General features: G+C 37.3%; 1 protein-coding gene across 1 annotated transcript in view; it reads right to left on the reverse strand.

The window, feature by feature from the left end:
• Positions 1–13,523, reverse strand: part of MS3_00010569 (uncharacterized protein) — a 36,834-nt gene extending 23,311 nt beyond the window's left edge. Inside the window, exons 1-5 of the mRNA XM_035731541.2 lie at positions 13,244–13,523; positions 13,056–13,203; positions 12,863–13,018; positions 6,120–6,273; positions 2,310–2,501 (exon numbers count right to left, since the gene is read on the reverse strand). Of these exons, the coding sequence (XP_035586054.1) occupies positions 2,310–2,501; positions 6,120–6,273; positions 12,863–13,018; positions 13,056–13,203; positions 13,244–13,470 (877 nt within the window). The 5' untranslated portion in view covers positions 13,471–13,523. The remainder of the gene's footprint in view (positions 1–2,309; positions 2,502–6,119; positions 6,274–12,862; positions 13,019–13,055; positions 13,204–13,243) is intronic.
• Positions 13,524–13,775: the final 252 nt, after the last annotated feature.

Genomic DNA, 13,775 nt, shown 5'->3' on the forward strand with positions numbered 1-13,775 from the left:
TCATACTAATACAAAATAGTTGTCTAGTGCTTTCTGGCTTTCAATAGTTTTCTAGTTGAAATCTGTCTGTGATTAATACAATCAACAACTTGTTAGCATCATATGTGTTAGTTAGGCATCATGACTAACTCTTCATAATTCAAAGAAATCCATTATAATAACAATATTAAAACGAGACATATAAGCAAACAATCTTAATTTCTATTAGAACTTCATCAGACCTAAAATCAGCCAGTCACTCAACAAAGTAGAACTCCGTACGTACGTACATCAGTTCGACTTGTTATACCACATTAGCACAGAGATACAATTGTCGATTCTACTCCCATAGTCGTAGAGGTAGTGAAAGTAGAAGCAGTGATCAGATACATTCGGGTTTCAAGATGTTATTCAAGGAGTATAATCGAGTGAAATAAATTGGGAAAGAGAAAAAAAGGAACATGAAGAATTCAGAAGATTAGAATTTGGGAGAACACAAAGAGTGGACGCACTTGCGCCATTGCAAACGATTTCGAGCCATGTCATTCACAGTCTCTAACCATCGGTTGCTATCGTCTCGCGGATCCCAACCAGATAGTCTACACCATCCAACATGCCTCAGTCCACTTGTCAGTGACTTCATGGATTTGATTCATGCTTTGATCTGGCCACCCCAATCTTTCTTCCAACCTACTCCTAAAACATAAAACTTCGCTCGTCAGGGCAGTTGGTGGTTGGGCATACGTAACACATATCCAGTAGGTTAAATTACGTATGACTAGATTTTAATTTAATTATAATCAAGAAGAGATTGTATTGTAGACTTTTTCATTCTGTACATCTGTATTCTTGATGTCAAAAGACTGAAATTTTTAACTTACATTCATTAAACACTGATCTCACTTGATGTATCACTGAAAATCATAGAGTACTAGACTGTTATTTTGACCTAAGATAGGAGCCATCATTTATGTATATATACAACCTCCTAGGGACCGGACTTAATACATTCAGGTCTCATATTTAACGCTTATACATTAAAACACAGAACTTGCGTCCGGTTTTACAACTTCTACCTTGATTAAGATGAGATATGGCGTATCTGATTCTATTGGTGACAACTGTTTCACTGGTGAACATTCTGACTAATGCAAGCCCTTTAGCTAGACTTTTGAATTATTAAGCAAAAATTAATAAAAGTTTTTTTGTGAAATGAAGCAAATTATTGGAATAACTACTAATTACTGTTAATTAGCTACATTTACTATGTACAAATAATGATTTTGAAAAAATTTTTTGTATATAACCTAAATACAGATTAATGATTGTTAGTAGTCGCATCTGATCATTAAATGGGCTTTAATCAGTTTTATTCTTCATTAGGAATTGTGAATATTTTCTTTCAAATATTAGATTTCATCATGAACATTATTTCGCCAGTAATAGTAGTTTAGTTTGTTATGAGTTATATTTCCAGTTAGAAAATAAGCTACTTACTATTGAAAACTAACAGATATTCATTGCTAACTGGTTTAATATGATACCGTTATTTGTGGAGAAAACAACCTACAGATTAAACCAATTTCTACAAAAATTCTTCAATCAAACTGTAATAATTGACTTAGTAATGACTTACTTCAACATATTCCTAAATTTCTCGTTAGAAATAGTGACTGGTGGAGTTCAGGCATGTCAAGAGTGAAATAGTTTTCACGAGTGGTGTCGGATGATAATTGTGCGTTATTGTAAATTACTTTAAACAAAAAAACTATACTATTTTAGTTATATATTTTTTCATTGATTAACCATGTGTATTACATAGCTGCGACGTTGTATCACTAAATGAATAAAACTTGGGACGTGGACCATTAAAATCTCAACTCAGTAGATTAAAAGTACCCGTTCTCTAAGAGGCCAAAAAAGCCATGTGTTCAGATCTTCGGCTATTTTATTGTTGCTTACTTCTACTGATGAGCTATAAATGTCGATAAAGCAATTATTCAATCCTCATTAGCTTGCAATATTTCTTAATATGAAAGCAACTCATGATTGATACCAGTTCTCTGTTCATTGTTTTGGTTGAATATTTAATGAAAACTTTCGTCAAACTGACTATAATTTTTACTAAAGAGCTACCATCACCTTGAAAAGGGCAGTAGACCAGGAGGCGCTATAAAGTTCTTTCATCCCGATCTAAGAATTCCTCTGTAGTACACACTCTACATCATACAAAAAGTTGTTTTCAGAACCTTTCAAGAAATACGCATTATTTGTAAAAAGGAGTCATAAAACATTCATCTTTCGGAAAAAAATAAACAACCGTCACTAACATCTTTCTCGTGTTAACGGTGAGATTAAATGAAGACCGACGCTAGCCGCACCAGCACTTTCTCCCATTAATGTAATTTTTTCAGGATCACCTTGAAACCATTCGATATTTTGTTTAACCCAAGTGATTGCAAGCAACTGATCCCATAGACCATAATTACCGATCGATGCATGATCACCAGTTGCGAGAAAACCTGGTTGAATGAAAAGGTAAGATAGATAGATAGAAAAACAGGTAGATAAACTGATACACAGGGATTTTCGAGTTTTCATATATTTTAAACCAAGAACTTCTCACAACTAGATTATCATTGGAAATCTGGAAGTACTGGACTGCTATTTTATCCTAGGATGGAGCACAGTTCTTCACTACAAGCGATGAATGAGGGCTGTTCAATATCGTGGGTCGGTCTGAGTGAGAGTTGTACACCGGTGGTTGGAGGCTCAGTAGTCTGGAGGTTAAGGGTTCATGCACGATACCGAAGGTTCTGGGTTCGATTCCCGGATGTAGGGCTATCGATGTACATTTTTAAGCAGTCCCATACTAGGATAAAACTTCCATCCAGTGCTATCAGGTTTTCAAAGGCGGCCTAGCTAAGCTCAACTAGTGATTTTCTACTATGAGAATTCTATAATCACCATGAAAATTCCTCCATACTAGTTCTGTGTATTCACTAGTCCTAATATCCCATGAAGTTAAAAAAACACCAGATATTCTGCATAGTTATTTTCTACCTTGTTATTTTCTGCTTTTATACAAAAACGTATATCATAGTAATAATATTTGTTAAGAAAAATCAAAAGATATTTTTGAATGCCTTACATGATGAATAATACCACCCAGTAATGTATACTTAAGTACACATGTTCAATGTGTTGTGTGACTTCTTCGTGGCGTTAAACAATAAATTTCATTTGTAATAAAATGATTGTTATTTTTTAAAAATGTAACTATGACTACTTACACAATAAAAAACAAACAGTAAAACATATGAATTATCCAACGACTGCATAACATGTATAAACAAGTCGCTCAGTCACTACGTATTAAGACATGTGGCCGAAACCAAACGTTTGTCTGTCCTCTTCTGCTTGTCCTCTTTTCTAAGTGTTACTAAGGCTTTTTTTTCAAATGAAAATCTTTTATGGAAGTTTTGGTCAAGTGAATGACGTTTATGATGTGTAATATGTGTCTCCAGTACATTTATATGTTACATCTTGATATTGATGTTAAGAAAATGTTTAAAAATATTAGAAAAATGACTAAATAATTGAATTGGACATCTTTTAACCTATTCAGTAATATAAGCACACTGATTTTCATGTTACTGATTGTGCTGACTGATTAGTTTTTCTTTTTTTTTTTACAATTTATTGTATTTCTATTCATGTACATTCATGCAAGGATTTAGCATAGTTATTGTATATGTATGTGAATTATAAAGTAGAGAACTGGATTTTACCATTTTTATTTTCTAGATTACATCATATGGACAGGTTGACATGTTTTATTGTCAGATTTCTGTAGAACCTAATAAAGGAATTTACTTGTATATGAATAAGTGGTATAAAAACACACTGAGTGAGTGCAAAATGACATTAATGGAGATGTATATGATACTTGTTACCAAGTCATACGTACAACATACAGGTAACTAATGCTTTACGTAGAAAACGATCCACCCTACATTTAACGATGAAAACATCTTATATATATGGCATAAAACTCAGACCATGTATGGTTTCATACCTATAGCCCTCAGTAATCTAACATAGTCATTTATAAGTGTATTTACACGCTAGTGTGATTAGATATAAACTGTGTCACTTAACGTCTTCAAATGTGACGACTATATATAGAATGGGTGGCCGTCAATCCTCTACGTTGGTAAAAATATCGAATTTCTGTGGTTGTTTTGTGTTTTCAGATCACTGACCAACCATCAAACTGATTGCCATTGAAGTGAATTCAGGAAAATGGTCCGTGTACATTTTTAGCAAAATATTTGGTATTGAGAAATTATTAGCCAATCGAATATCCGGCGCCCGAGAACTTCTATAAACACTTAGAATAATGAAAACGTACGTGGACCAAGTGCATTGTCAAAAATGAGTGGTATTTTGAAGGCGAAAAAGACCGATGTATCGTAAATTTCTTTAAAAAATGTTTTCATTATTGCACTTAGCGCAATTATTGCAAAAGCTGTGTATGCGCCTGTATGCATACCTCATGTACATGCTTCCTGTATTATACTGATACTCGTTCATGTATAAAATTGCTATCTTTGTTTATAGCTACAACATAATTTTCATTAGGATAAACAAACGTTTAATGGTTCAGAAGGTAAAGTACTGAACGATACAATTTTAAGCAAAAACGTATTCATACACAGAAAATGCGAGTGCAATAAATTCTCATATGACTATGACATGGAATGAATATTATCAGTACAAGAAGAGTCATGTAGATATGGGTGAATGTTATTGAGATCAAGGACGAGATCAGGTCAGAAAGTCACTTAAACAACAAAAGATGCGGAGAGGAAAGTGAATAAAATCATTAATAAGTTTGGTAAGAAATATTCCGTCTTATACTAACTATATTACGCTCAATGAAAACAGAGATGCATAAATGTTGGAAATTGTACTGAGACATTGTATGTTGGTAATTCTTGAGCTTTTATTTATTTTGTGTTGTAGATCTGCAATCAATGAGACAGTGTTAAACTTTCAAAGAGTTTACTTAACTTATCCATCTAACCACATTAGAGGAAGCAATATTAGGTTTTTCATATCACTCTTCCTGTGTGGTAGTCTCTTTACAAGGATTTGTCAAAGTTAAAAATATACATGATAGTTAATTGATTGTCGATTGTCAACAGAAAACGATTGTTGACACTTTTCATCGAGAACTATTCTCAAAAAGACTATTGATAGTGTCTCAGATTGAGAAACTGGCTGATCCGGATTACAACCCGACAGAGAGCATAATTAGAAACTCATGATACTGTTCACTATTTGATGATTGATTATTGTACATATGGAAATGGCAATGCTTACGTCGAAAGCATATTACACCTAGTTGTAAAAATGATATGCATAGTCTGAATGCAAGGAATAATTTGTTTAACCCAATAAAATATTAACGGACAGTGTGCTTCCACTTAAAGCTTTGTTTCCGAACTATCAACACGAAGTGTATTCAACCCAGGTACACTTTCATCGTAATGTAATTTATGTTGCTTTTTATAATATATATATTAACCAAGCCCCCTTTTTTGTATGACATAATAAACGTTTTGTACACAACATTTGTGATTCTTCCATATTTACTAAAATTGATCTATATATGTAAGGAATTTCCTTACGTTTTAATACTCTGGTTTATTTTTGACATTTACATACTTTATCTAATACCACCAGTTATTTTCGATGATCCGTCATGATGAAAATAGAAAAAGTATTAAATGATTCATCAACTTTTCTTTGCCTCTATTCGTCCCAAACCGTTTTCACTTTGGATACTATTAAACTCCAGGAAACATTGAAAAATGTTTCTTATTAGTACGGGACTTTCCAATGAAGATGTACATCACCATATCAGGGATTGAAGGCAGGAACTAAGGGCTGAACATTGTCAGCGGGGATTTTCTACTGGTATGAAACGGATTTTAGTGAAACCGAGGCCAAGGTCAATCTGTGGTGAATGCAAACTACGCACTAAACCAAGCACCACAAAACCCTTTCGACTGAAAATTGTTAACTGGATTATTTTCAAAACTCGAGGTGAAACAAGCAAAACGTAAACTTACCAAACGGTCCTAAACGATAATTGAATGTTACTACAACTAAACCCTTGGAAGCCAATGCTAAACCAGGATACATATGACTAGAACCATAAACATAACTTCCACCATGAATATGTACAATCACAGGATAACGGGTATTAGAAGCATCCAATGTATTCTACAGTAATGTTTTTTAATAAAAAGAATAACAATCGGTAAATCTGAATTTTTAAGACAAAATTTCAAACATCAAGAGAGTTTTCAATTTCTCTTAATTGATACTAAGGGCTATAAAAAGTGAGTTTTGTTGTTATAAAGCAGCTTGAATGAATTGTATTGATATAGACCACTTGTGTAGAAGGGATTCTCACAGGTCATGAACATGGCAGGTCTATCGCAGTCACAAATATCAACGACTGAAAATTGTAAACCCTAAAGAATAGCTATACATCCGTTGAGAAAGCCCGTACTTACACCGACTTATTGGATCATTAAATAACGTATCATGCGCCTGAGGCAATAGATAGCCAGGCTCAAGTTTTGGTGTGCATATCAAAGTTAGAATTCAAATACATTTAACTGACTAGTCCTAATCAAGAAGAAACGAGCAACCTGAAATCTAACATTAGCTTTAGAACAGAATATGCTAAAATTTCAATAAAATTTTATGTAGATATATACCTAACTCTTGTTAGGCTTCGTAAAATTAGCCCCCAAATGTCCTGGTACGGCCGAGAGTGGGGAGAGTCCGCTCTCCCTCTCGAAATACTCTCACACGACCGCGCGTATACACCCTCTGCCAGGGGAGTCCTACTCATTGCCTTCTCGTGGAGGGGGTGTTGTTTACGAAAATGAGAGGACGAAAAGCGAATGTCCGGCGCTTTAACCGGATCCCAAACCAATGGTGCACATGGGCTCCAGTATCCTGAGGGAACAAATGGCGTATGAACCAATCATTGGTCACCAGCTGCCATGGGACTGCATCTCCTTACGATGTTCCACTGCCTTGTGGGTTAGACCTTTAGGTCAAAGGCTCGGGGTGTGGCCCCCTAAGATAACCACTTGCTTCGGTCTGGGCACCCGGGCAGTATCGCAGCCCATACGCAAATGATGAACTCTCTATATCTATGGAAACTACTTTTCTCGCTTCGAATAACAATCAAATGATTCAAATGATTATTATTACTATTATTATTATTATTATTATTATTATTATTATTATTATTATTATTATTAACCACATTATTCACCCTCTTTATACTTATACAGCGGCTCGTCTTTGGTGGAAATTTGACTGTATCTAAACGTTCTCGAGTCACTGTCCGGTTGAAAATTGTATGCTACCATTAAACACGAATACTGAAGCAGTTTTTCTGAAACCACGTGCACCATTCAAACTGGCTGCCTTCAACGTTCGCACACTTATGCAGGTCGGACAACAAATAGGGCTGGCTATATCATTGGAAAGTCTTAATATCGACGTTTGTTGTCTATCCGAGACCCGTATTCAAGACTCTGGTGAGGTACTACAAATTTGCTCTCCATCTGTCGCTTCAAAAGGCTTGTTTTACGTGCGTTTATCCGGGGACCCTGTGGCACCTTCGTCTGGTTTTGCTGGCGTTGGTCTCGCACTAAGCGCTAGAGCTGAGGCAGTTCTAATCGATTGGATCCCCATTGACAGTCAGTTATGTGCTGTTAGAATAGAAAGTTACATCAAAGTGAGAAGAAATCGGCGTGAGAAACGATGTCTTCTCGTCATCTCCGCCTATGCTCCGACAGATTGCAGCCCGGATGCAATCAAGGATGAGTTTTACCACCAGTTATCTGTTCCTCTCCAGAAAGTGCGTTCGACAGATATTGTAGTACTAGCCGGAGACTTGAATGCTCAGGTCGGGCGTCTAGGCACAGAAGAGAGTCGTTTAGGTGGCCGATGGGGACTTGTTAGTCGCAGGTCAGATAACGAGGACCGTCTACTGCAACTGTGCACAGACCACAACTTGTTTCTGGCTAGCACTAACTTTCGGCACAGTCATCGCCGATGTGCCACCTGGCGTTCTCCCTCTGCATCCCAGGCTTGGACTCATATTGATCACATCGCGATCAGCTACCGCTGGCGTGGTTGTGTACAAGACTGCCGCTCCTTTTGGAGTACTTATTTGGACTCTGAACATGCTTTGGTCTGCGCCAATCTTACCTCACTTTTCAGTGGCCAACGAAGTGACCGCCACCAACGGATTGATGTTAGCAAGCTGGTTGCAACTTCTGTTGCAAATAAGTATCGAATCGAGCTAGTTTCTAGGCTAGCTACCACTCCACCGAAAAGTATAGATGAACATTGGTTGCAATTGCATGACGCCATGAACGTGGCGGGTACAGTCAGTTGTGGGTTCGCGAAACGTCCCGCTTATAAGCACTGGGTTTCTTCTGGTTCCTTACAACTCACTGAAGCCCGTCGGTCTACTCCGGGTAACTGAGTTTGACCACAAACGAAGGATATTACGTAAGGAAATTGGGCAAAGCTTGCGTAAGGACCGAGAAGCCTGGTGGTCGGAGCGTGCTAATGAGTTGGAAGCAGCAGCTGCATCTGGTAACTACCGGAAGCTCTTCCAGCTCATCCGAGCCACTGGCAGCAAGAAGTCTGCTGTGAGCGAAACAATCTGCGAGGATGATGGGATGCCAATCACTAACATCCATCGACGTCTTGGACGATGGGCAGAATTTTTCGAAGGGCAGTTCAAGTGGCCTGCTGCTCCGGCAACATCGGTCAGACTGTCCTGCCCTCCATGGCCGGTGATGACTGATCCACCAAATGAGGAGGAAGTCCGCAAGGAACTCCAACTCTTGAAGCGTTACAAATCACCTGGCCCAGATGACTTACCTCCGGCTCTTTTTAAAGATGGTGGTGACTTTTTGACTAAGGAATTGACGGCGTTGTTTACAAAGGCTTGGGAACTAGAGAGTGTACCAACGTCATGGAATGAGTCGATAGTTGTCCCTGTCTTTAAAAAGGGTTCACGTCGTTCCTGTAACAACTATCGGGGGATAAGTCTACTTCCGATTGCGTCCAAGCTATTGGCTTCCGTCATTCTTCGTAGGTTGTTCAAAACCCGAGAAAGATTGACTCGCGAGGAGCAAGCTGGTTTTCGTTCTGATCGAGGATGTATTGATCACATCTTCACCCTCCGCCAAATGTTAGAACACCGTCATACTTATCAACGGCCAACAATCGTAGTGTTTCTTGACATCAGGGCTGCCTTCGATTCGTTGGACAGGACTGTTTTCTGGGACTGTCTATTGAAGAAGGGTGTGCCTGAGAAGTTTATTAACATCCTGAAAACCCTATATAAAAACACCTCAGGCAGAGTGAGGGCATACAACCACCTTTCTCCATTGTTCCATTCAAGCAGTGGGGTTAGACAGGGTTGTTCATTCCCACCATCCCTCTTCAACTTTGCCATCGATGACATTCTGGAAACAACCCTGGTGGATATAAGTAATGGTGGTGCGGATCTGTTGCCTGGAGAAAGACTTCTCGGCCTTGAATATGCGGATGATATTGTCTTACTGTGCGATAATGACCAAGTCATGCAATCCGCACTTAATCAGTTGGCAATCAGTGTCCGTAGGTATGGTATGTGCTTTGCACCTTTGAAGTGCAAAGTACTTCTACAAGACTGGCAGGATTCTAACCCTGTACTCACCCTGGATGGTGAGCAAATAGAAGTAGTCGAGAAGTTCATGTATCTAGGTAGCTGCATAAGTGCTGATGGTGGCGTGAGTGATGAGATCAATACACGTATAGTGAAAGCCAGAACGGCTTATGCCAATCTGGGCCACCTTTGGCGCCTTCGTGATGTTAGTCTGGCTGTAAAAGGTCGGATCTACAACGCGTCGGTGAGAGCAGTTCTGCTCTATGCTTGTGAAACCTGGCCTCTCCGAGTTGAGGATGTTAGAAGACTCTCTGTGTTCGATCATCGTTGTCTCCGAAGGATTGCTGACATCCAGCGGCGACGCCATGTTAGTAATGCAGAGGTTCGGGATCGTGTGTTCGGGCACAGAGATGATAATCCAATCGGTGTCACCATCTTGAAACATCGACTTCGGTGGCTTGGATATGTTCTACGAATGTCGTCTCAGAGAATTCCACGTCGTGCATTATTTGCCGACTCTGGGACTAGTTGGAAGAAGCGGAGAGGTGGTCAGTGCATGACATGGTGTCGTGTTATGAAAGAAAGCTGAAAAGAACTGGCTTCTGTTGGTCCTTCACGGCTCCCTGGTTGGGGTCCGAGAGATGGTGCTACACAGTGGCTAGAGACGCTATGAGATATGGTTCAGAATAGAAGCCAGTGGCGATCCTGCCGTAACCTTCTTTTACTTTCTTCATAAAAGGTGGTTGTATCTTCCTTAACTGAAAGATTTCTTCTGGTTGTACCTTTCCGTTTCCTCATTATTACTATTACTATTACTACACTACCTTACACCAACCTCTTCGTTATTGTTTTCTTTTTTTCACGCTCCTTTATTTTCTCTTCGAATTCTCATTGTTTTGTGTGGCGCATATATATTGGCGCTCTCTTGTACCAATATTTATGTGTTCAAATAAATAAATGAATAATCAAATCTCTCATTTAAATATAAATCAACCGTTTCTCAGTCAGAAGAACTAGAACATATGTGTATAAAGTAGGAGGATAAAATAACTGTTATAATTAAAATTAAATCATAAGTATTCAAGGCATTTTTGCATCTGTGTGTAACGTTTAGAAAAAGATTTACTGTAAAGATAACCAGGTTAATGAAATGTTAGTTCAGCTGCCTGAATTATTCTATACAAAGAATTCATCAAATTAATTTAGTAGTTTAGTTAACATATCATAAAGACTATTTAACTTTGTAAGTAGTTTTTGTCACATGTTACCATTATTGGCTATGAATCAGAGTTACCTTAAACCAGGGAGTAATGAGGAGAGATTTTTTCTATTGTGATACTCCTCAGTAATGCTCACTCATAATTTAATTTTAGATGGTACGCAAGATTTCAAATCTCTCATCAAATGCGCAAACTTCAGAACCACTGAGTAGACATTCGATGACCTACCTCTCCAAGTCCAACCGATTTCGTGATATATGTCGAGATATCACTTAGTGCCATTGCTTAACCCTCATTACGAATGAAATTCCTTTCAGTAACTAGGCTTTTCTTAGCTATGCTACTTTTATATCCATGACTGTTAGAATTATATTCTTCATGAGATATAAGGTTAGAAACTAAGATTATATGCATGTTTTTATTATTTGAATGTACCCTGTATAAAATAGGAGTGATACGTTTTGCCTTCTATCAAAAATTGGATATTTGAGGTGCTAAGTAAAAGGATCAATTTGCTTAATATGACATCTGTAAATAAACATTGATCTTGTAAATTTGTTGGATTGATGTGCTATTCATTTTTACTTCAGCATTTCCTAACAAACCGAAGGAGCCCTAAAAACGATGAATCACAAAGGTTCCTATATGATTAAACCATGGAAGCAACTGCTCGTTAAGCAGTCAAGGTACCACATAAATTTAAAAGTACCCGGGTGATCAATCTTGATCACAAAAGGTTTTCCGGTCCAGCTTTTACAGCGTTAAGTATTTCAATTTCCTTGATATACTTATAGGAGCATTATTAAAGCGACAAGAAATCAGCTGTTTGGTATTTCCGTACGTTTTGTCTTTTATATTTCTTGTGTTATTTTCATCTTTTTACGTGCAACATAGAAATATTACGAAACATTAAGTTAAAATATTTAATGAAGCACCGAACTTAAAGACAATGTCTATAACGACAGCTAAATAAATGAAGGTACAAGATTGTGTGATGAAGTTTTTCTAACTTTTTATTGAGGTGCAGTTTTTGGAAATCGTGAAAGCTTTCAGAACAGAAAATTGTAGTAAAGTGAGTCAGTGTTATTTAAAAATGAATCAGCTGAGAGGATATTAAAAAGAGACAGGCTACTTGTTATTAGGCTGAAACCAACTTTAGCAATCACTTATTAGTGATATTAACACACTACAGAGAGACAACGTTTACTGTAAAAACGATACACGTTAAATTAAGTTCTGGGTACTGACCCACCGTTTTGCATCACATTTCGGATCAAATTAGCACTCTTTAAGCATAAATTCCGTCCTGTAGACCATAATCTTATATACATAGCCTTGAGATGAATGAGTAAAGTAAACCAAAACACAAATATTAATAATAGAACTATGCGACATATTTTAGATTTCCAGTCAACACCGTGAGCATTTAAGCTAAAACAAATTCCTGAAAACTCATAAATAATGGAGTTTAGTGTGTTTTTCCTAAAGCACCAAGAGCAGAAGTGCAGTTAAAACTACTAGGTTTGCAATAATTCACCTAATCAATGACATAAAATCCTCTTAATACTCTTTTTGGATAATCAAGAGCAAATAATGGGCATGTAACGATTCTTAGAGCTACATTAGATGTTTAGACGTATGTCAGTTTGACACATCTCAAAAACTCTAATATCCGTACATTATATCTTGATCATTATTTAAGATCTCTTCACAAATGACGTTCATAACTGGTCGGTTGGCTAGTTAAAATACTCTCCAATATAATAAATACAGTATGACACTTTTGAAGTTATAGTATTTAAAAGTTTTCATGAGAATCATAATGTGTCCTGTTTATAAACAAGATACATGAAAACATGATTAGTTCAAAAAATAATGGATGATGATACGAACTTACATTTGGATAATAAATGTTCAGATACAAACAGTCTTCACTTATATCTGTAAAGCCTGGTATAAATCGGCTAAGCCAGATGTATGGTTGCATACACGCTGATCTAAAGCGTTTTGCAAACCAAGGAAATCGGGTATCTAAGTAAGCAGGAACGGGAAACTGTATTCAAATAGAATGAACATCAAAACACACAAACCCTGAACCTTCTTCCATCGGTTGGGGGTGCTGCATATGGTATTCCGAGAAACGCATTGATCAATCGACCACTTGTTGGTTGCCACCTTGACCAGGTATGGCCATAATTTATCGTAGTAGAAAAACCAATAAACTTTCCCATCCCGGCCCTTGGTATGCATTTTACAGAAAACATGTGCTGAAACAAACCTTGGTATGTCCACAACAACATCGTTTGGCATCGGAACGTATTGATTGACTTCAGGAATATGAGTAAACCGTTGGTTTGGCAGTGGAGTAAATACAGGAAGTTTGAATGGATTTATGTAGGATTCGAAGTTCCACCAATTTTGAGTACTGGCAAGTTCAATTAATAACAGACATATGGTCAGTCTAGAAACTTTACATGTTCCAAAATATACAACCATCGTTATCATATACTATTTTTCATAGTTGAGCTAAAATCATGACCTTGCAAAATCTTTGCTGTAGTACAAGCCAACAAACAAATTAGAAACTGTGACTGGAAAACTTGCTGGTGTAGTCATGATTTAAAAAGTTTGAAGCGATAAATAAATCTCTAAAATAAATATTTTTGTCAGTCTTTAATATTTTATGCTGGCCTCATTAGTTTCACTGGACTAGCTAAATGCGCTCGGTCATGCATCCACACTATTTCACGAGCTGGTACGCCGCACTACGCATCTTCCACAGCTGCTACCTAGTTTAGATCAAACGCTTC

Source organism: Schistosoma haematobium, chromosome 3 (assembly GCF_000699445.3).
Source record: "Schistosoma haematobium chromosome 3, whole genome shotgun sequence".
Lineage (NCBI taxonomy): Eukaryota > Metazoa > Platyhelminthes > Trematoda > Strigeidida > Schistosomatidae > Schistosoma > Schistosoma haematobium.